A 20503-nucleotide genomic window follows, 5' to 3' on the forward strand; every position below is an offset into this window, starting at 1 on the left:
ACGTGGGGCCATCCCCAGGGCCCCCTGTCCCCGGGGTCCCCTGTCCCCAGTGTCCCCCATCCCCAAGGTTGGCTTTGTGGTGGCCTCCAATGTGGGGGCTGTCCCTGGTTTCCCCTGCCCCTGGTGTCCCTTCGGTCCCCTGTGTCCCCAGTGTCCCCTTGGTCCCCAGTATCCTGTGTCCCTGGTGTCCTCTTGGTCCCGTGTCCCTGTTGTCCTCTGTCCCCGGAGTCTCCTGTCCCTGGTGTCCCAACCGTCCCCATATCTGCAGTATCCCTAGTGTCCCCAGTGTCCTCAGCGTCCCATCAGTCCCCACTGTCCCCTCAGTCCTCAATGTCCCCTCAGTCCCCCCGTGTCCCCTCAATCTCCAGTGTCCCCTCAGATCCCATGTCCCCAATATCCCCACTGTCCCCTGTGTCCACTCAATCGCCTGTGTTCCCTCACTCCCCAGTGTCCCCAATGTCCCCAGTGTCCCCTCAGGCCCCAATGTCCCTGGTGTCCCCTGTGTCCCCAATACCCCCACTGTCCCCTCACTCCCCTGTGTCCCCAATGTCTCCTCGCTCCCCAGTGTGCCCAATGTCCCCTCAGTCCCCTGTGTCCTCAATGTTCCCAGTGTCCCCATAGACCCCAGTGCCCCCAATGTCCCCTCACTCCCCAGTGTCCCCAATGTCCCCAGTGCCCCCAATGTCCCCTCACTCCCCAGTGTCCCTAGTGTCCCGTCACTCCCCAGTGTCCCCAATATCCCCAGTGACCCCAGTGTCCCCTCATTCCCCAGCGTCCCCAGTGTCCCCTGTCTCCCCAGTGTCCACCCAGTCCCCCGTGTCCCCCGTGTCCCCAATGTCCCCAATGTCCCCGCAATCCCACTGTGTCCCTGCACCGGGGCCCAGCCCGGCCGCCGTCATCTGCGTGGCCATGAGCCACGAATGTCCCCAATGCCCCCTCACTCCCCACTGTCCCCAATGTCCCCAGTGTCCCCAATGTCCCTAGTGTCCCCAATGTCCCCAGTGTCCCCAATGTCCCCGGTGTCCCCCCATGTCCCCGCACCGGGGCCCAGCCCGGCCGCCGTCATCTGCGTGGCCATGAGTCACGAATGTCCCCAATGCCCCCTCACTCCCCAGTGTCCCCAATGTCCCCCATGTCCCCTCGCTCCCCAATGTCCCCAGTGTCCCCGGTGTCCCCAATGTCCCCGGTGTCCCCCCGCGTCCCCGCACCAGGGCCCAGCCCGGCCGCTGTCATCTGCGTGGCCATGAGCCACGAATGTCCCCAATGTCCCCTCACTCCCCACAGTCCCCAATGTCCCCTCACTCCCCAGTGTCCCCAGTGTCCCCCCATGTCCCCGCACCCAGCCCGGCCGCCGTCATCTGCGTGGCCATGAGCCGCGAATGTCCCCAATGTCCCCTCACTCCCCACAGTCCCCAATGTCCCCTCACTCCCCAGTGTCCCCAGTGTCCCCCCATGTCCCCGCACCCAGCCCGGCCGCCGTCATCTGCGTGGCCATGAGCCGCGAATGTCCCCAATGTCCCCTCACTCCCCAGTGTCCCCAATGTCCCCCATGTCCCCAATGTCCCCAGTGTCCCCCCGGTCCCCCCGTGTCCCCGCACCGGGGCCCAGCCTGGCCGCCGTCATCTGCGTGGCCATGAGCCGCGAATGTCCCCAATGTCCCCTCACTCCCCACTGTCCCCAATGTCCCCAGTGTCCCCAATGTCCCCAATGTCCCCCCGGTCCCCTCGTGTCCCCGCACCGGGGCCCAGCCCGGCTGCCGTCATCTGCGTGGCCATGAGCCGCGAATGTCCCCAATGCCCCCTCACTCCCCAGTGTCCCCAATGTCCCTAGTGTCCCCAATGTTCCCGGTGTCCCCAATGTCCCCGGTGTCCCCTCATGTCCCTGTACCGGGGCCCAGCCCGGCCGCCGTCATCTGCGTGGCCATGAGTCGCGAATGTCCCCAATGTCCCCTCACTCCCCACTGTCCCCAATGTACCCCATGTCCCAAATGCCCCCAATGTCCCCAATGTCCCCGGTGTCCCCCCATGTCCCCGCACCGGGTCCCAGCCCGGCCGCCGTCATCTGCGTGGCCATGAGCCACGAATGTCCCCAATGCCCCCTCACTCCCCACTGTCCCCAATGTCCCCCATGTCCCCTCGCTCCCCAATGTCCCCAGTGTCCCCAGTGTCCCCAATGTCCCCGGTGTCCCCCCGCGTCCCCGCACCGGGTCCCAGCCCGGCCGCCGTCATCTGCGTGGCCATGAGCCGCGAATGTCCCCAATGCCCCCTCACTCCCCAGTGTCCCCAATGTCCCCAGTGTCCCCAATGTCCCTAGTGTCCCCAACGTCCCCGGTGTCCCCAATGTCCCTGGTGTCCCCCCATGTCCCCGTACCGGGTCCCAGCCCGGCCGCCGTCATCTGTGTGGCCATGAGCCGCGAATGTCCCCAATGCCCCCTCACTCCCCAGTGTCCCCAATGTCCTCAGTGTCCCCGGTGTCCCCCCATGTCCCCGTACCGGGTCCCAGCCCGGCCACCGTCATCTGCGTGGCCATGAGCCGCGAATGTCCCCAATGCCCCCTCACTCCCCAGTGTCCCCAATGTCCCCTCACTCCCCACTGTCCCCAATGTCCCCAGTGTCCCCGGTGTCCCCAATGTCCCCGGTGTCCCCAATGTCCCCGGTGTCCCCCCATGTCCCCGCACCGGGTCCCAGCCCGGCCGCCATCATCTGCGTGGCCATGAGCCGCGAATGTCCCCAATGTCCCCTCACTCCCCAGTGTCCCCAATGTCCCCAGTGTCCCCAGTGTCCCCGGTGTCCCCAATGTCCCCAATGTCCCCCCATGTCCCCGCACCGGGGCCCAGCCCGGCCGCCGTCATCTGCGTGGCCATGAGCCGCGAATGTCCCCAATGCCCCCTCACTCCTCACTGTCCCCAATGTCCCCAGTGTCCCCAGTGTCCCCGGTGTCCCCAGTGTCCCCCCATGTCCCCGTACCGGGGCCCAGCCCGGCCGCCGTCATCTGCGTGGCCATGAGTCGCGAATGTCCCCAATGCCCCCTCACCCCCCAGTGTCCCCTCACTCCCCACTGTCCCCAATGTCCCCAATGTCCCTGGTGTCCCCAATGTCCCCGGTGTCCCCCCATGTCCCCGTACCGGGTCCCAGCCCGGCCGCCGTCATCTGCGTGGCCATGAGTCGCGCCAGGTGCTTGATCTGGGCCTCGGTGCCGGCCGACTCCACCGGGGTGTAGGTGGCCTGGAAGGAGGCCGGCATGGCCTCGGGCAGGTACACCATGCTGATGAGCACCTGGGGACAGGGACACGTTGGGGACAGGGACACGCTGGGGACGGCGACACGTTGGGGACGGCGCGGCGGTGGCCCCGGGGAGCCCCGGCCCCAGGGTGGCGTTCGTGGGGGTTGTCCCCGGGGCCCCGTGTCCCCTGGCCCCAGGGTTGGGTTCATGGTGGCCTCCAATGTGGGGGCATTCCCGAGGTCCCCTGTCCCCAGTGTCCCTTGTCCCCAGGGTTGGGTTCATGAGGGTGTCCCCAGGGTCCCCTGTCCCCAGGGTTGGGTTCATAGGGGTGTCCCCGGGGTCCCCTGTCCCCAGTGTCCCCTGTCCCCAGGGTTGGCTTCACGGTGGCCTCCAATCTGGGGGTGGCCCTGGGGTCCCCTGTCCCCAGTGTCCCCTATCCCCAGGGTTGGGTTCATGGTGGCCTCCAGTGTGGCAGTGTCCCCGGGGTCTCCTGTCCCCAGTGTCCCCTGTCCCCAGTGTCCCCTGTCCCCATGGTTGGGTTCATGGGGGCATCCCCAGGGTCCCCTGTCCCCAATGTCCCCTGTCCCCAGTGTCCCCTGTCCCCAGGGTTGGGTTCATGGGGGTGTCCCCGGGGTCCCCTGTCCCCAGTGTCCCCTGTCCCCAGGGTTGGGTTCATGGTGGCCTCCAACGTGGGTGGGTCCCTGGGGTCCAATGTCCCCAATGTCCCCAGTATCCCTTGTCCCCAGAGTTGGCTTCGTGGTGGCCTCCAAAGTGGGGACGTCCCTGGGGTCCCCTGTCCCCCGTGTCCCCTGTCTCCAGGGGTGGCCTCCAACGTGGGGGCGTGTCCAAGGTCCCCTGTCCCCAGGGTTGCTTTCGTGGTGGCCTCCAATGTGGGGGCATCCCCGGGGTCCCCTGTCCCCAGAGTCCCCTGTCCCCAAGATAGGGTTAACTGTGGTCTCCAATGGGGGGGCATCCCCAGGGTCCCCTGTCCCCAGGGTTGGCCTCGCGGTGTCCCCACCGCGTCCCCTTGTCCCCCCCCTTCACCAGGTTGGCGACGTTCTCGGGGCTCAGCAGGGGCTGCAGGAACTCGGCCGTGACGTCCGTGTCCGAGTGGGGGCCGCCGGGGGCCTTGGCCGCCGCCGCCGCCGCCTCCGCGTCCTTGTCCTCGTCGTCCTCGCCCAGGGGGGGCTCTGTGGCGGGGGACACCCCGCGGGGGACCCTGGTGGCTCCGCTCGGCCACCGGGTGTCCCCAGGGGGCCCCGCGCTGTCCCCAGCCGACCGCGAGGAGCTCGGGGTGGAGGAGGCCACAGAGGCCCAGAACCCGCTATGGAGGCCCCGATCCAACCATGGAGGCCCGGAACCAACCGTGGAGGCCCAGAACCAACCACGGAGGCCCGGAACCAACCATGGAGGCCCAGAACCAACCATGGAGGCCCGGAACCAGCCATGGAGGCCCAGAACGAACCACGGAGGCCCGGAACCAACCATGGAGGCCTGGAACCAACCATGGAGGCCCAGAACCAACCATGGAGGCCTGGAACAAACCGTGGAGCCCCGGAACCAACCATGGAGGCCCGGAACCAACCGTGGATGCCCGGAACCAACCATGGAGGCCCGGAACAAACCGTGGAGCCCCGGAACCAACCACGGAGGCCCGGAACCAACCATGGAGCCCCAGAACGAACCACGGAGGCCCGGAACCAACCATGGAGGCCCAGAACCAACCGTGGAGGCCTGGATCCAACCACGGAGGCCCAGAACCAACCGTGGAGGCCTGGATCCAACCACGGAGGCCCAGAACCGTGGAGCCCCGGAACCAACCATGGAGGCCCAGAACCAACCATGGAGACCTGGAACCAACCACAGAGGCCTGGAACCAACCATGGAGGCCTGGAACCAACTGCGAGGCCCTGGGAACCAGGAGGCCCGAGGACCTCACGATGGGGGAGGCCACCGGGGACCTGAGGACCTCAGGGCAGTGGAGCCTGGGGGTAGACCCGAGCGCGTGGAGGCCGATGGAGCCGCAAGAAGGGGGAGGTCTGAGCACGTGGAGGCCGGTGGAGGCCCGAGAGCGGGGAGGCACAAGCGTGAGGAGGAGTGGGTGTGTGGAGGCCAGTGGACGCCCGAGTGCGGGGAGGCCCGAGCACATGGGAGGCCCAAGCACATGGAGGCCCAAGTACAGGCAGACCAGCACGAGGCCCGAGCGCAAGGAGGCCCGAGCAGAGGGAGACCAGCGGGAGGCCCGAGCGTGGGGAGGCCCGAGCATGGAGAGGCTGGTGGGAGGCCTGAACAGAGGGAGGCCGGCGGGTGGCCTGAGCGTGGAGAGGCCTGAGCACAGGGAGACCAGCAGGAAGCTCGAGCGCGGGGAGGCCCAAGCACAGGGAGGCCAGTGGGAGGCCCGAGCACAGGGAGACCAGCAGGAGACCCAAGCGCGGGGAGGCCCGAGCACAGGGAGGCTGGCGGGAGGCCTAAGCACAGGGAGGCCACTGGAAGGCCCAAGCATGGGGAAACCTGAGTGCGGGGTGGCCCGAGCACAGGGAGGCTGGTGGGAGGCCCAAGCGCGGGGAGGCCTGAGCACAGGGAGACCAGCAGGAGGCTCGAGCGTGGGGAGGCCCAAGCACAGGGAGGCTGGCGGGAGGCCAGAACATGGGGAGGCTCGAGCATGGGGTGGCCCGAGGACAGGGAGGCTGGCAGGAGGCCCAAGCGCAGGGAGGCCTGAGCACAGGGAGACCAGCAGAAGGCCCAAGTGTGGGGAGGCCCAAGCACAGGGAGACCAGCAGGAGGCCCGAGCGTGGGGAGGCCCAAGCACAGGGAGGCTGGCGGGAGGCCGGAGCATGGGGAGGCTCGAGCATGGGGTGGCCTGAGGACAGGGAGGCTGGCGGGAGGCCCGAGCGCAGGGAGGCCTGAGCACAGGGAGACCAGCAGGAGGCCCGAGCACGGGGAGGCCGACGGGAGGCCCGAGCGTGGGGAGGCCCAAGCACAGAGAGGCTGGCGGGAGGCCGGAGCATGGGGAGGCCCGAGCACAAGGAGGCCGGCAGGAGGCCCAAGCACAGGGAGACCAGCAGGAGGCCCGAGTGTGGGGAGGCCCAAGCACGGGGAGGCCCAAGCACAGGGAGGCCGGCAGGAGGCCCGAGCGTGGGGAGGCCCAAGCACAGGGAGGCTGGCGGGAGGCCTAAGCACAGGGAGGCCACTGGAAGGCCCAAGCATGGGGAAACCTGAGTGCGGGGAGGCCCGAGCGCGGGGTGGCCCGAGCACAGGGAGACCAGCAAGAGGCCTGAGCGTGGGGAGGCCCGAGCACAGAGAGGCTGGCGGGAGGCCGGAGCATGGGGAGGCCCGAGCACAAGGAGGCCGGCAGGAGGCCCGAGCACAGGGAGACCAGCAGGAGGCTCGAGCGTGGGGAGGCCCAAGCACAGGGAGGCTGGTGGGAGGCCTGAGCACAAGGAGGCCGGCAGGAGGCCCGAGCACAGGAAGACCAGCAGGAGGCTCGAGCGTGGGGAGGCCCAAGCACAGGGAGGCTGGCGGGAGGCCAGAGCATGGGGAGGCCGGAGCACAAGGAGGCCGGCAGGAGGCCCAAGAACAGGGAGACCAGCAGGAGGCCCGAGCGTGGGGAGGCCCAAGCACAGGGAGGCTGGCGGGAGGCCCGAGCACGGGGAGGCTGGCGGGAGGCCCGAGCGTGGGGAGGCCCGAGCACAAGGAGGCCGGCAGGAGGCCCGAGCGTGGGGAGGCCCAAGCACAGGGAGGCCCGAGCGCGCGGAGGCCGCCCCTCACCGATCTTCATCTTCTTGAGGGCGGCGTCAGGCTCGTCGCGGGGCCGCTTGCGGCCGTCGCGCGGGCTGGGGAGGCTGCGGGCGATCTCGGCCTGCTGCGTGCCCAGGTCCACGAGGAGGGTGGTGATCTGAGGCTGGAAGTCTCCGGAGGCCGGGTGCCGCAGGACGCTCAGCAGGTGCAGCTTGAGGTTCTTGCGCACGCTGCTCACCTGCGACTTGGCCAGCGTGGGCGGCAGGTTGGCTACGGGGGGAGGCGGCACGTGGGCGCCCGGACGCCGGGGCCCCGCGGCCGCGCCGGGGAGGGCAGAGGGGGTCATGGGGATCCGGGACAGGCGGATCTCAGGGTTGGATCGTGGGGATCCAGGACACCCGGATCTTGGGGCTGAATCATGGAGATCTGGGACACCTGGGTCCTCATCTGGACGTGTGGGGGGTCACGGAGATCCAGGACACCCGGATCTTGGGGCTGGATCATGGAGATCTGGGACACCTGGGTCCTCATCTGGACGTGTGGGGGGTCACGGAGATCCAGGACACCCGGATCTTGGGGCTGGATCATGGAAATCTGGGACACCCGGATCTTGGGGCTGGATTTTGGGGCTGGATCATGGAGATCCGGGACACCTGGATCTTGGGGCTGGATCATGGAGATCCAGGACACCCGGATCTTGTGGCTGGATCTTGGGGCTGGATGGGAAGCGGCTGCTGGATCATGGAGATCTGGGATACCCGGATCTTGGGGCTGGATGGGAAGTGGCTGCTGGATCATGGAGATCCGGGACACCCGCATCTTGGGGCTGGATCATGGGGATTTGGGACACCCGGGTCCTCATCTGGACGTGTGGGGGGTCACAGAGATCCAGGACACCCGGATCTTGGGGCTGGATTTTGGGGCTGGATCATGGAGATCCGGGACACCCGGATCTTGTGGCTGGATCTTGGGGCTGGATGGGAAGTGGCTGCTGGATCATGGAGATCCAGGACACCCGGGTCCTCATCTGGATGGGCGGGGGGTCATGGAGATCCGGGACACCTGGATCTTGGGGATGGATCATGGGGATTTGGGACACCCAGATCTTGGGGATGGATTTTGGGGCTGGATCATGGAGATCTGGGACACCTGGATCTTGGGGCTGGATCATGGAGATCTGGGACACCCGGGTCCTCATCTGGACGTGTGGGGGGTCACAGAGATCCAGGACACCCAGATCTTGGGGCTGGATTTTGGGGCTGGATCATGGAGTTCTGGGACACCCGGATCTTGGGGCTGGATCATGGGGATCCAGGACACCCGGATCTTGGGGCTGGATGGGAAGCGGGTGCTGGATCATGGAGATCCGGGACACCTGGATCTCAGGGTTGGATCATGGAGATCCGGGACACTCGGATGTCGGGACTGGCCGGGAGGTGGTTGCTAGGACAGGGCCACCCAGGACACGTGGACCATGGGGCTGTCCCTATCCCGTCCCATCCCCACGCCGTCCCTGTCCCTGTCCCCGCGCTGTCCCCGTCCCCCCGCGTTACCGTGCAGCGTCTCGTAGGCCTGGATGACCTCGGCCATGAACATGGGCCGCTGGCGGGCGATGGAGGCCAAGGCGCCCAGCGCGGCCGTCAGGTTGATGCTGGAGATGGCCGGGTGCACCATGAAGCGCAGGAGCTGCTCCAGCGCCGCGCGGCCCTCCTCCCACAGCGCCGCTGCGGGGACAGGGCCATCAGTGTGTCCCCAAGTGTCCCCTGGTGTCCCCAAGTGTCCCCAGGTGTCCCCGTGTCCCCCAGGTGTCCCCATGTTCCCCCGTGTCCCCGTCAGGTTGATGCTGGAGATGGCCGGGTGCACCATGAAGCGCAGGAGCTGCTCCAGCGCCACTGGGGACATGGGGCCGTCAGCATGTCCCCAAGTGTCCCCAGGTGTCCCCGTGTCCCTCCAAGTGTCCTCGTGTCCCCACAAGTGTCCTGGTGCCCCCCCCAAGTGTCTGCATGTCCCCCAACTGTCCCCATGTCCCCCAAGTGTCCCCATGTCCTCCCACGTGTCTCTGTGCCCCAAAGTGTCCCCATGTCCCAAGTGTCCCCATGTCCTCCCACATCCCTGTGTACCACAAAGTGTCCCCATGTCCCCCAAGTGTTCCCGTGTCCCCATGTCTCCCAGGTGTCCCCGTGTTCCACAAAGTGTCCCCATGTTCCCTCTGGCGTCCTCATGTCCCCCCAGGTGTCCCCATGTTCCCCCAGGCGTCCTCATGTCCCCCAGGTGTCCTCATGTCCCCCAGGTGTCCCTGTGTACCACAAAGTATCCCCATGTCCCCCCAGGCGTCCCCATGTCCCCCCAGGTGTCCCCATGCTCCCCCAGGCGTCCCCATGTCCCCCCAGGTGTCCCCATGTCCCCCCAGGTGTCCCCATGTTCCCTCAGGCGTCCCCATGTCCCCCAGGTGTCTCTGTGTTCCCCCAGGTGTCCCCATGTCCCCCTAAGTGTCCTCGTGTTCCCAGGTGTCCCTGTGTACCACAAAGTGTCCCCATGTTCCCTCTGGCGTCCCCATGTCCCCCCAGCTGTCCCTATGCTGCCCCAGGTGTCCCCATGTCCCCCCATGTTCCCCCAGGCATCCTCGTGTCCCCCAAGTGTACCACAAAGTGTCCCCATGTCCCCCCAGGCGTCCCCATGTCCCCCCAGGTGTCCTCATGTCCCCCCAGGCGTCCCCATGTCCCCCCAGGCGTCCCCATGTCCCCCCAGGTGTCCCCATGCTCCCCCAGGCGTCCTCATGTCCCCCCAGGCGTCCTCATGTCCCCCAGGTGTCCCTGTGTACCACAAAGTATCCCCATGTCCCCCCAGGCGTCCCCATGTCCCCCCAGGTGTCCCCATGCTCCCCCAGGCGTCCTCATGTCCCCCCAGGCGTCCTCATGTCCCCCAGGTGTCCCTGTGTACCACAAAGTATCCCCATGTCCCCCCAGGCGTCCCCATGTCCCCCCAGGTGTCCCCATGCTCCCCCAGGCGTCCTCATGTCCCCCCAGGCGTCCTCATGTCCCCCAGGTGTCCCTGTGTACCACAAAGTATCCCCATGTCCCCCCAGGCGTCCCCATGTCCCCCCAGGCGTCCCCGTGTCTCCCCAGGCGTCCTCATGTCCCCCAGGTGTCCCTGTGTACCACAAAGTGTCCCCATGTCCCCCCAGGCGTCCCCATGTCCCCCCATGTCCCCCCAGGCGTCCCCGTGTCTCCCCAGGCGTCCTCATGTCCCCTCAGGTGTCTCCATGTTCCCTTAGGTGTCCCTGTGTTCCCCCACGTGTCCCCATGTCCCCCCAGGTGTCCTCATGTCCCCCCAGGCGTCCCCATGTTCCCCCAGGTGTCCTCATGTCCTCTAGGTGTCCCTGTGTCCCCCCAGGTGTCCCCATGTTCCCCCAGGTGCCCCTGTGATCCCCCAGGCGTCCTCGTGTCCCCCAGGTGTCCCCCGGCGTCCCCAACGCACTGTACTTAATGTAGGGGTGGTCCTTGGGGACGCGCTCCAGGCTGATGTCGTTCTCGTGGCGCTTGGGGACGTCCGAGTCGGCCACGCGCGGGGACAGGGTGACAATGAGGCCCTCCACGAACTTGATGGCGTGCGTGCGCACGCCGTCGTTGTCCGAGTCCAGCAGCAGCAGGATGTCCCCCGCCATGGCCGACACCATCTCCCAACAGGCCTCCTGCAGCTCGCTGATGGCCTTGGACTTCACCATCCACTGCGGGGACAGCGGAGGGGACGCGTCACCGCGTGGCCGTGTCACCGCGTGGCCGTGTCACCGTGTCACCCGCGGCGCCGGCCGCTCACCTGCAGGGCCACCTTGTAGAGCTGCGTCATGGTGAGGATGGCCTTCTTCACCACGTTGACGTTGTCGTCCTTGAGGAGCATGTTGAGGTTGGCGATGAGCTTGAGGAGCAGCTCGATGTCGCGCTTGCTGGGGACGAGGGGACAGGGTGACGCGCGCGGGGACGGCCTTGGGGACGCGGTGGCACGCGTGGGCCGCGCTCCTCACCAGGCCTCCTCGATGAAGCCCACCACGAACTTGCGCACCTCGCTGGACTTGTCCGCTTGGAAGGCGATGATCTCCTGCGGGACGCGGGGGACGCCTTGGGGACACTTGGGGACACCTTGGGGACACCTGGGGGACACCTTGGGGACGCCCTGGGGACACTTGGGGACGCCTTGGGGACACTTGGGGATGCCTTGGGGACACCTTGGGGACACCCGAGGACACTTGGGGATGCCTTGGGGACATTTGGGGATGCCTTGGGGACATTTGGGGATGCCTTGGGGACAGCTTGGGGATGCCTTGGGGACATCTGAGGACATTTGGGGACACCTTGGGGATGCCCTGGGGACACTTGGGGATGCCCTGGGGACACTTGGGAGACACCTTTGGGATGCCCTGGGGACACTTGGGAGACATCCAAGGACACTTGGGGACACCTTGGGGACACCAGAGGACACTTGGGGACACTGTTAGGATGCCTGGGAATACTTGGGGACACCTTGGGGATACCCAAGGACACTTGGGGATGCCTGGGGACACTTGGGGACACTTTGGGGATGGCTGGGGACACCTGGGAACACTTGGGGACACCCTAGGACACTTGGAGAGACACTTGGGGACACCCTGGAGACACTTGGCAACACTTTGAGGACACCTGGTGACACTTGAGGACATTGGGGAGGCTTCAGCACATCTGAGAATGCCTAGGGACACAGTTGGGGACACTTGGGGACACCCAAAGACACTTGGGGACACCTGAAGACACTTAAAGAAGCTTGGGGACACTTGGGGACACCTGAGGATGTCTGGGGACAACTGGGAGCACTTGGGGACACTTGGGGATGCCTGAGAGCACTTGGGGACACCGGGGGACATTTGGGGAGACACTTGGGGACACCTGAGGAAACTTGGGGACACCTGAGGATGTCTGGGGACACCTGGGAACAGTCGGGGACACCTTGGGGATGTCTGAGGACATTTGGGGACATCTTGTGGACACTTGTGGACACTTGGAGGGACACTTGGGGACATCTGAGGACACTTGGGGACGCCTGAGGATCTCTGGGGACACCTGGGAACCGTTGGGGACACTTGGGGATGCCTGAGGACGTTTGGGAGGGGACACTTGGGGACACCAGGGAACATTTGGGGAGACACTTGGGGACACCTTGGGGATCCCTGAGGACACTTGGGGACACCTGGGGACACCTTGGGGATGCCTGAGGACACTTGGGGATGCCTGAGGACACCCGGGGGTACACTTGGGGACACTTGGGGACACTTGGGGACACGGTGGCAGCGCTCACGTCCAGGAAGTTGTCCAGCAGCGTGGGGTCCTTGTTGATGATGAGCTCCTGCACCTGCAGGGGACAGGCGCTGGGGACAGCCCGCGGTGGCCTCGGGGACAAGTGCCACCCCCTCCCGCCCCGGCCACCGCCGTCCCCAGCGCGGGGACGGGGCTGTCACCTGCTTGAGGACGTTGATCTTGGAGTCGTTGCTGATGAGGGCGGCCTGGTTGAGGAGCTCCACGACCTGCGGGGACATGCGGGTGTCACCGTGTCACCCTAAGGGTGTCACCGTGTCACCCCGAGGGTGTCACCGTGTCACCCGCGGGCATCACTGCGTCACCCGTGGGCGTCACCGCATCGGTGTCATCACCCCGCGGGTGTCACCGCATCACCCCGAGGGTGTCACCGTGTCACCCGCAGGTGTCACCACATCACCCACGGGTGTCATCGCGTCACCCCGAGGGTGTCACCGCGTCACCCGCGGGCGTCACCACGTCACCCGTGGGCATCACTGCGTCGGTGTCATCACCCCGAGGGTGTCACCATGTCACCCACGGGTGTCACCGTGTCACCCCGAAGGTGTCACCACGTCACCCTGAGGATGTCACCATGTCACCGCATCGGTGTCACATCACCCCGAGGGTGTCACCGTGTCACCCACGGGTGTCACCGTGTCACCCCGAGGGTGTCACCACGTCACCCATGGGTGTCACGTCACCGTGTCGGTGTCACCGCGTCACCCCAAGGGTGTCACTGTGCGGGCATCACTGTGTCACCCGCGGGCGTCACCGCGTCACCCTGTGGCCAGGGACAGGGTGGCCCCAAGGACAATCCCTTGGGGATCCAGCCCTAGTGGAGGCCGCTGGATCCGGGAGGTCATCGGGATCCTGATCCCAAATCCCAGGGATTCCATCTGGGCGGAGGCCACTGGGATCCCGATCCCGAATCCCAGGGATCCAGCCCGGGTGGAGGCTGCCGGATCCAGGAGGTCATTGGGATTCCAATCCCAGGGATCCCACCCGGGTGGAGGCTGCCAGATCCAGGAGACCGCTGGGATGCCGATCCCAAATCCCAGGGATCCCACCCAGGCGGAGGCCGCCGGATCCAGGAGGCCGCCAGGATCCCGGTCCCAGGATCCAGCCTGGGCTGAGGCCAATGGATCCGGGAGGTCATGGGGATCCCAAATCCCAGGGATCCCACCCGGGTGGAGGCTGCTGGATTCGGGAGGCCGCCGGGATCCCGATCCCAAATCCCAGGGATTCCACCCAGGTGGGGGCCACCGGATCCAGGAGGCTGCTGGGATCCCAGTCCCAGGGATCCAGCGCGGGTGGAGGCTGCCAAGATCAGGGAGGCCGCCGGGATCCTGATCCCGAATCCCAGGGATCCCACGCGGGTGGAGGCCGCCAGATCTAGGAGGCCGCCGGGATCCCGATCCCAAATCCCAAGGATCCCACCCGGGTGGAGGCTGCCGGATCCAGGAGGCCGCCAGGATCCCGGTCCCAGGATCCAGCCTGGGCTGAGGCCAATGGATCCGGGAGGTCATGGGGATCCCAAATCCCAGGGATCCCACCTGGGTGGAGGCCGCCAGATCTAGGAGGCCGCCGGGATCCCGATCCCAAATCCCAGGGATCCTGATCCCGAATCCCAGGGATTCCACCCAGGCAGAGGCCAACGGATCCGGGAGGCCGCCGGGAACCCGATCCCAAATCCCAGGGATTCCACCCGGGTGGAGGCCGCCGGGATCCTGCTGGGCCGCCAATCCTGCTCCCAATCCCGTTCCCGCTCCCGATCCCAATCCTGCTCCCGTTCCTGCTCCCATTCCCGCTCCCGATCCCATCCCGCGCTCTGGAGCGCCGCGCGCACCCGCTCCGACGTGCTGGAGCCGTCGGCGGCGCCGGCCTCGTCCTCGGCGAAGAACTGGGAGGCGACGCTGGTGCGGGCGCCCTCGGCCGCCATGGCTGCCCCTACGGCATCCATAGGGGCCCATCCATACGTGCCCATCCATAGGGGCCGTCCATACGTGCCCATCCATGGGGGCCCGTCCATAGGGGCCCATCCATACGTGCCCATCCATACGTGCCCATCCATACGTACCCGTCCATAGGGGCCCGTCCATAGAGGCCCATCCATAGGGACCCGTCCATACGTGCCCATCCATACGTGCCCATCCATAGGGGCCTGTCCATACGTGCCCATCCATACGTGCCCATCCATACGTGCCCATCCATAGGGGCCCATCCATAGGGGCCCATCCATACGTGCCCATCCATACGTGCCCATCCATAGGGGCCCATCCATAGGGGCCCATCCATAGGGGCCTGTCCATACGTGCCCATCCATACGTGCCCATCCATACGTGTCCATCCATAGGGGCCCGTCCATATGTGCCCATCCATACGGGCCCATCCATACGTGCCCGTCCATACGTGTCCATCCATACGGGCCCATCCATAGGGGCCCATCCATACGTGCCCATCCATAGGGGCCCATCCATATGTGCCCATCCATACGTGCCCATCCATGGGGCCCATCCATAGGGGCCCATCCATACGTGCCCATCCATACATGCCCATCCATACGTGTCCATCCATAGGGGCCCATCCATAGGGGCCCGTCCATACGTGCCCATCCATACGTGCCCATCCATAGGGACCCGTCCATACGTGCCCATCCATAGGGGCCCATCCATAGGGGCCTGTCCATACATGCCCATCCATACGTGCCCATCCATACGTGTCCATCCATAGGGGCCCGTCCATACGTGTCCATCCATACGTGCCCATCCATACGTGCCCGTCCATACGTGCCCATCCATACGTGCCCATCCCTATCCCTCTCCATCCATACATCCCCCCATCCATACCATCCTCATCCCCCCATCTACACATTCCCCCATCTATACTTCCCCATCTACACATCTCCTGTCTATACATACCGCCACCTATATATTGTCTATACGTTCCCCACGCACGCGCCCCCCATCCTATACATTCTCCGTCTATACATCCTACCACCTATACATGGTCTCTATACAGCTCTCGTCTATACATCCTGTTACTATATGTTGCATCATCTATACATCCTGTCTATACATCCCCTTTTCCTTTCACATTCCCTTCTACATCCATATCCCCCTTCCACCCCTATCCCATCTATACATCCCACCATCTATACATCCCTCTTTCCATCCATACCCCCTTCTCCATCCCCAGCCCCCATTTAAACACCCCCCATCCATACATCCTCATCTATATGTTCCCTTCTCCTTCCTATTTTTCCACCTATAGATCCCCCATCTATACATCACTCTCTTGCTCTATACCCCCTTTTCTACCCATATCCCTACCCATATATTCCCTCCACCATCCATACATCCCTCATGTATACACCCCTCCTCCATCTATATGGCCCTCGCTATACCACCCCTCTGCCCCCACCCCCTCAGTGCCCCCCCCCAACATATAGGACCCTTCTGTCCCCTATATGTCACCCCCCTTATGCTATAGGGCCCCCTATAGGTAGCCCAGGCCCCTCCATACAGGGCTGGGATGTCCTATATGGCCCCATAGGAGCCTCCTCCCACGTACCATGGCCCCTATAGGGCCCTATATCACCCTCCCCATACTCCTGCCTATACCAGCTCCTATATGGATGCCTTATATGTCTATAGGGTCCCCAAATACCCTATGCATCCCCCCTCTAGAGCTGCCAGCCCAGCCTCTCCCCTATAGGCTCCTATAGAACCCCCTATAGGCTCCTCCAGGCCCTATGGAGCCCTACGTCCCACTCAGCCCCTTGCCCACGTATAGGGCCCTATAGAGGCACCTATAGCTGCTCCAGTCGCCTATGGGGTCCTCACCCCCCCCAGCCGGCCCCTATAGCCCCCCTGCCTCCCCCTATAGCCCACAGAGCTCCGGTCCTCCCTCCCTGTCCATAGGGACCTGCAGCCCCTGCCCAGGGCCCTATAGAACCTCCTCCTCCCCCATACAGCACCCTATAGAGGCCCTATAGGGCCTCCCCTCTCCTATAAAGACCCGTCCCCCCGTCTCGCCTGTTCCGACCTTCCCGGCCCCGGAGCCCCGCGGGGCCCCCCCAGACCCCTATAGGAGCCTATAGGAGCCTATAGGCCCCCGCCGCCCCCCCGGAGAGCCCGGGCTCCCCGCGGGGCTTCCCGCCTCGCAGGGCCCCACTCACCCCCTCCCGACGCCCCTACGGGTCCCTATAGGCTCCTATGGGTCCCTATAGGCCCCTATAGGCCCCTACGGGTGCCCACGAGGGCCGCCCCATCCCCCGTCACCGCCGCCCGCGCGCTCGGCGGCCCGCGCGCCCCCGGCGCATGCGCCGTGACGTCACGCCGCGGAAGCGGCGGGGAGGGAAGGCCACGCCCCCTTTTCCCGGACATGCGCAGATGGGGGGCGATCACGGCGGCGCGCATGCGCATAAGCGGCGTGCGCATAAGCGGCACGGATTGTTTTGCGCATGCGCAGCGGCGCGGAACTACAGTTCCCGGCAGGCCCCGCGCGGTCCCGCCCGCTCCGGGCTCCCCCCGCGCTCCAACCGCCCCTCGCAACAGTTCCGGCCCCCACAAGGACCCCCCCGCCCCCGCCGTGTGCAACAAACGCTCCAATTTGTGCAAAAAAACCTGTTTATTGCAGAAACGGGGCGGAAAAGGGGAAAAGAAGAGCAAAAACGACAACATTTTCATTAAAGAAAATTACGAGAGAGACTTTCCCAAGGCCTCGTGCAAAGGGGGGGGTCGTGGGGGGCGCCCCCTCCCCCCAGCCCACGGGACACGAGTGGGGGGCAGGGAAGGGTCGGGGGGGGGGGGCGGGTGTCACAGGCCACATGTCCCCCCCCCCCCCCGCGGTGTCACGTGGGGCTGGGGACATGGGGGGGGGACACGGGGTCCTGTCCCTCCCGCCCATTACTGCGGGGGCGGGGCTTAAAGAACAAAAGCGGGAGAAGGGGAGGGCCCGGGGCCCCCAAATAAGGGAAATGGGCGGGGCCTGAGTCCTGGGGGCGGGGCCTGGGCCCGAGGGGGCGGGGCCTGGGCCCCTAGATGGAAGTAGGGAGAGAGCAGCCCCCCCCCCCCCCCCCCCGGACGCCGGGGCCCCCCCCGGCCATGGGGACCTGCCTGGGTGGCCCCGTCCCCGTCCCTGTCCCCTAGGCCGAGGTGGCCCCGTCCTCGGCGGGGGGGTGGCCCTGTCCCTTGGCGTCGATGGCGGCGTGTTCCCTGCGCACCAGCTCCTGCAGCTCCTCCTGGGGACGGGGACAGCGCCATGGGGACACGGTGGGGACAGGGGGACACCGCGGTGGGGGACACGGCGAGGGGGGACAGGGGGACATGGCGGTGGGGGACAGGGGGACACCGCGGTGGGGGACATGGCGAGGGGGGACACACAGGGGGGGACACATGGGGACACACACGGTGGGGGACACATGGGGACACAGGAGGGGACATGGGGGGGACACGGGGAGGGACATGGCAGGGACACAGGGGACACGGCGGGGACACCGCGGTGGGGGACATGGCGGGGGGGACACGGGGCTCACAGGGGACACACACAGTGGGGGACATGGGGACACGGGGGGGGACACATGGGGACACGGCGGGGGGGACAAGGCGGGGACACAAGGGACACCACGGGGGTGGGGAGGGGGACACGGCAGAGACCCCGGGGGGACACATGGGGGGACACGTGGGAACACGGGGGGGGACATGGCAGGGACGCAGGGGACACATGGGGACATGGGGGGGGACATGGAGGGGACACGGGGGGGGGGGACACGCGGTGGCACCTTCCATCCCAGCAGCTCGGCCAGCGCCAGGCAGCCCTCGTCACAGTCCCCCAGCCAGGCCACGTCCCTGCGGGGACAAAGGGGGGGACAAAGGGGGGGACAAAGGGGGGGACAAAGGGAGGGGGGACAAGGGGGGGGGACAAAGGGGGGGGGACAAAGGGGGGGGGGGACGGGGGGGGGGGGACAAAGGGGGGGGGACAAAGGGGGGGGGACAAAGGGGGGGGGGACAAAGGGGGGGGGGACAAAGGACCTCATGTCGGGGGGGGCACCCAGCCGCCCACAGCACCCCAGGATCCCCCCGCACCTATAGCCCCCCCCACAGCACCTATAGCCCCCCCCGGTACCTATAGCCCCCCCCCGGTACCTATAGCCCCTCCCCTGCACCTATAGCCCCCCCCCCCGGCACCTATAGCCCCCACCCCGGCACCTATAGCCCCTCCCCACTTGCATCTGTAGGCCCCCCACCCACCTATAGGCTCCCCATCCTGCACCTATAGCCGCTGCCCCCCGGCACCTATAGCCCCCCTCCATGCACCTATAGATTTCCCCCCCCTGCATCGATAGCCCCTCCCCCCATACCTATAGTTCCCCCCTCTCACTCTGGGACCTATAGCCCCCGCCGTGCACCTATAGACTCCCCCTCCCCCATACTCATAGCCCCTCCTAGCACCTATAGCCCCTCCCCCATACCTATAGTCCCCCCCCCCCAACACCTATAGCGCCTCCCAGCACCTATAGCCCCCCCCCCCCGTGGCACCTACAGCCTCTCCCCCAGGCACCTATATCCTCACCAGCACCTATAGGCTCCCCCCCAGCACCCATAGCCCCCCTCCTCGGGCACCTATAGCCCCCTCCAGCACCTATAGGCTCCCCCCCACCCCGGCACCTATAGCCCCTCCAGAACCTATAGACCCCCCCCCCACCCCCGGCACCCATAGCCCCCCCTCCTCGGGCACCTATAGCCCCCTCCAGCACCTATAGGCTCCCCCCCCCCGGCACCTATAGCCCCCCTCCTCGGGCACCTATAGCCCCCTCCAGCACCTATAGGCTCCCCCCCCCCGGCACCTATAGCCCCCCTCCTTGGGCACCTATAGCCCCTCCAGCACCTACAGGCTCCCCCCCCCCGGCACCTATAGGCCCCCCCCCGGCACCTATAGCCCCTCCCCCACACCTATAGTGTCCCATCCCCCCCCTCCCTGGCACCTATAGCCCCCGTCATGCACCTATAGACTCCCCGCCCCACACTGATAGCCCCTCCCAGCACCTATAGCCCCCCCCCTCCAGCACCTATAGCCCCCCCCCCGGCACCTATAGCCCCCCCCCCGGCACCTATAGGCCTTGTCCGAGTCGAAGTCCAGGCCGCCACCGAGGCCCATGAGGGACATGAAGGAGTCGCTCTATGGGGGACACGGGGACACATTCGTGTGTGTCCCCTGTCCCCAATGTCCCCAATGTCCCCCCTGTCCCCAATGTCCCCAACGTCCCCAATGTCCCCCTGTCCCCAATGTCCCCCTATCCCCAATGTCCCCCTGTCCCCCCTCACCTGCCCCGTCTTCTCCTTGTTGATCAGCAGCCGGGGGGTGGCACTGGGGACCCTGTTGGGGACAACACAGGGGGGGTCGGTGCCACGTGACCCAGAGGGGACACCCGGGGCCACCGCGGTGACCCGGGTGACACCGGGGGGGCCACCTTGGTGGCAGGGGGGGTGGCCCCGACCTGCCGACGAGCGAGGCGAAGGGCTGCACCTGCAGCGAGGTGCCCATGACGAGCAGCAGGTCGACCCTCTGGAAGTCCTGCGGGGGGGGACACGGCGTCCCCAACGCGTCCCCAAGGCCACCGGCGTCCCCAACGTGTCCCCAGGGCCACCGCGGGGGCGTCCCCGAGCGCGGGGACACGGAGAGGCCACTCACCGAGCGCAGCAGCGAGAAGAAGCGCGGCGGGAGGCTCTCGCCGAAGAAGACGATGTCTATGGGGGACATTGGGGACATTGGGGACATCGGGGACACCGCGGTGTCCCCGGGGTCCCGCGCTCACCTGGCTTCACCAGGGCCTGGCACTTGTCGCATTTGGGGATGAGGGAGGCGAAAATCCGGGCTGGAAAAAGAGAGCGGGGGGGCTGTGAGGGGGGCGGTTATGGGGGGAAATGAGGGGAAAAAGGGGGTTTGTTAAGGAAATAAAGGGAATTTTGGGGGGAAATGAGGGGGGTTTGGGGGGGGAAAACGAGGGGGGTGGGGGGGGAAAACGAGGGGGGTGGGGGGGGAAAACGAGGGGGTTTGGGGGGGGAAAACGAGGGGGTTTGGGGGGGAAAACGAGGGGGTTTGGAGGGGGGGGAAACGAGGGGGTTTGGGGGGGGAAACGAGGGGGTTTGGGGGGGGAAACGAGGGGGTTTGGGGGGAAAACGAGGGGGTTTGGGGGGAAAACGAGGGGGTTTGGGGGG

General features: G+C 66.4%; 2 protein-coding genes across 2 annotated transcripts in view; both read right to left on the reverse strand.

Moving 5' to 3' along the window:
• The window catches only part of LOC148590210 (symplekin-like), a gene marked incomplete at its 3' end in the record, with an annotated part of 35752 nt that extends 21529 nt beyond the window's left edge, over window positions 1–14223 (reverse strand). Inside the window, exons 1-10 of the mRNA XM_088539312.1 lie at window positions 14131–14223; window positions 12446–12511; window positions 12286–12339; window positions 10982–11055; window positions 10777–10903; window positions 10438–10687; window positions 8514–8684; window positions 6991–7230; window positions 4267–4412; window positions 3125–3275 (exon numbers count right to left, since the gene is read on the reverse strand). Coding sequence (XP_088395438.1) covers window positions 3125–3275; window positions 4267–4412; window positions 6991–7230; window positions 8514–8684; window positions 10438–10687; window positions 10777–10903; window positions 10982–11055; window positions 12286–12339; window positions 12446–12511; window positions 14131–14223 — 1372 coding nt within the window. The remainder of the gene's footprint in view (window positions 1–3124; window positions 3276–4266; window positions 4413–6990; window positions 7231–8513; window positions 8685–10437; window positions 10688–10776; window positions 10904–10981; window positions 11056–12285; window positions 12340–12445; window positions 12512–14130) is intronic.
• Window positions 14224–17430: 3207 nt separating this feature from the next.
• On the reverse strand, window positions 17431–20182 carry LOC148590211 (NAD-dependent protein deacetylase sirtuin-2-like; the record flags this gene model as incomplete). Its single annotated transcript, XM_088539313.1, has 7 exons — window positions 17431–17526; window positions 18067–18133; window positions 19396–19463; window positions 19610–19661; window positions 19783–19859; window positions 19977–20032; window positions 20101–20182. Coding segments are annotated over 7 exons (498 nt in total), but the record flags the coding sequence as incomplete, so codon positions are not given.
• Between the last annotated feature and the right edge of the window lie 321 nt (window positions 20183–20503).

The sequence above is a fragment of the Tinamus guttatus genome, unplaced genomic scaffold, assembly GCF_059628265.1.
Source record: "Tinamus guttatus ecotype Peru unplaced genomic scaffold, ASM5962826v1 Tinamus_guttatus_pri_ptg001591l, whole genome shotgun sequence".
Taxonomy (NCBI): domain Eukaryota; kingdom Metazoa; phylum Chordata; class Aves; order Tinamiformes; family Tinamidae; genus Tinamus; species Tinamus guttatus.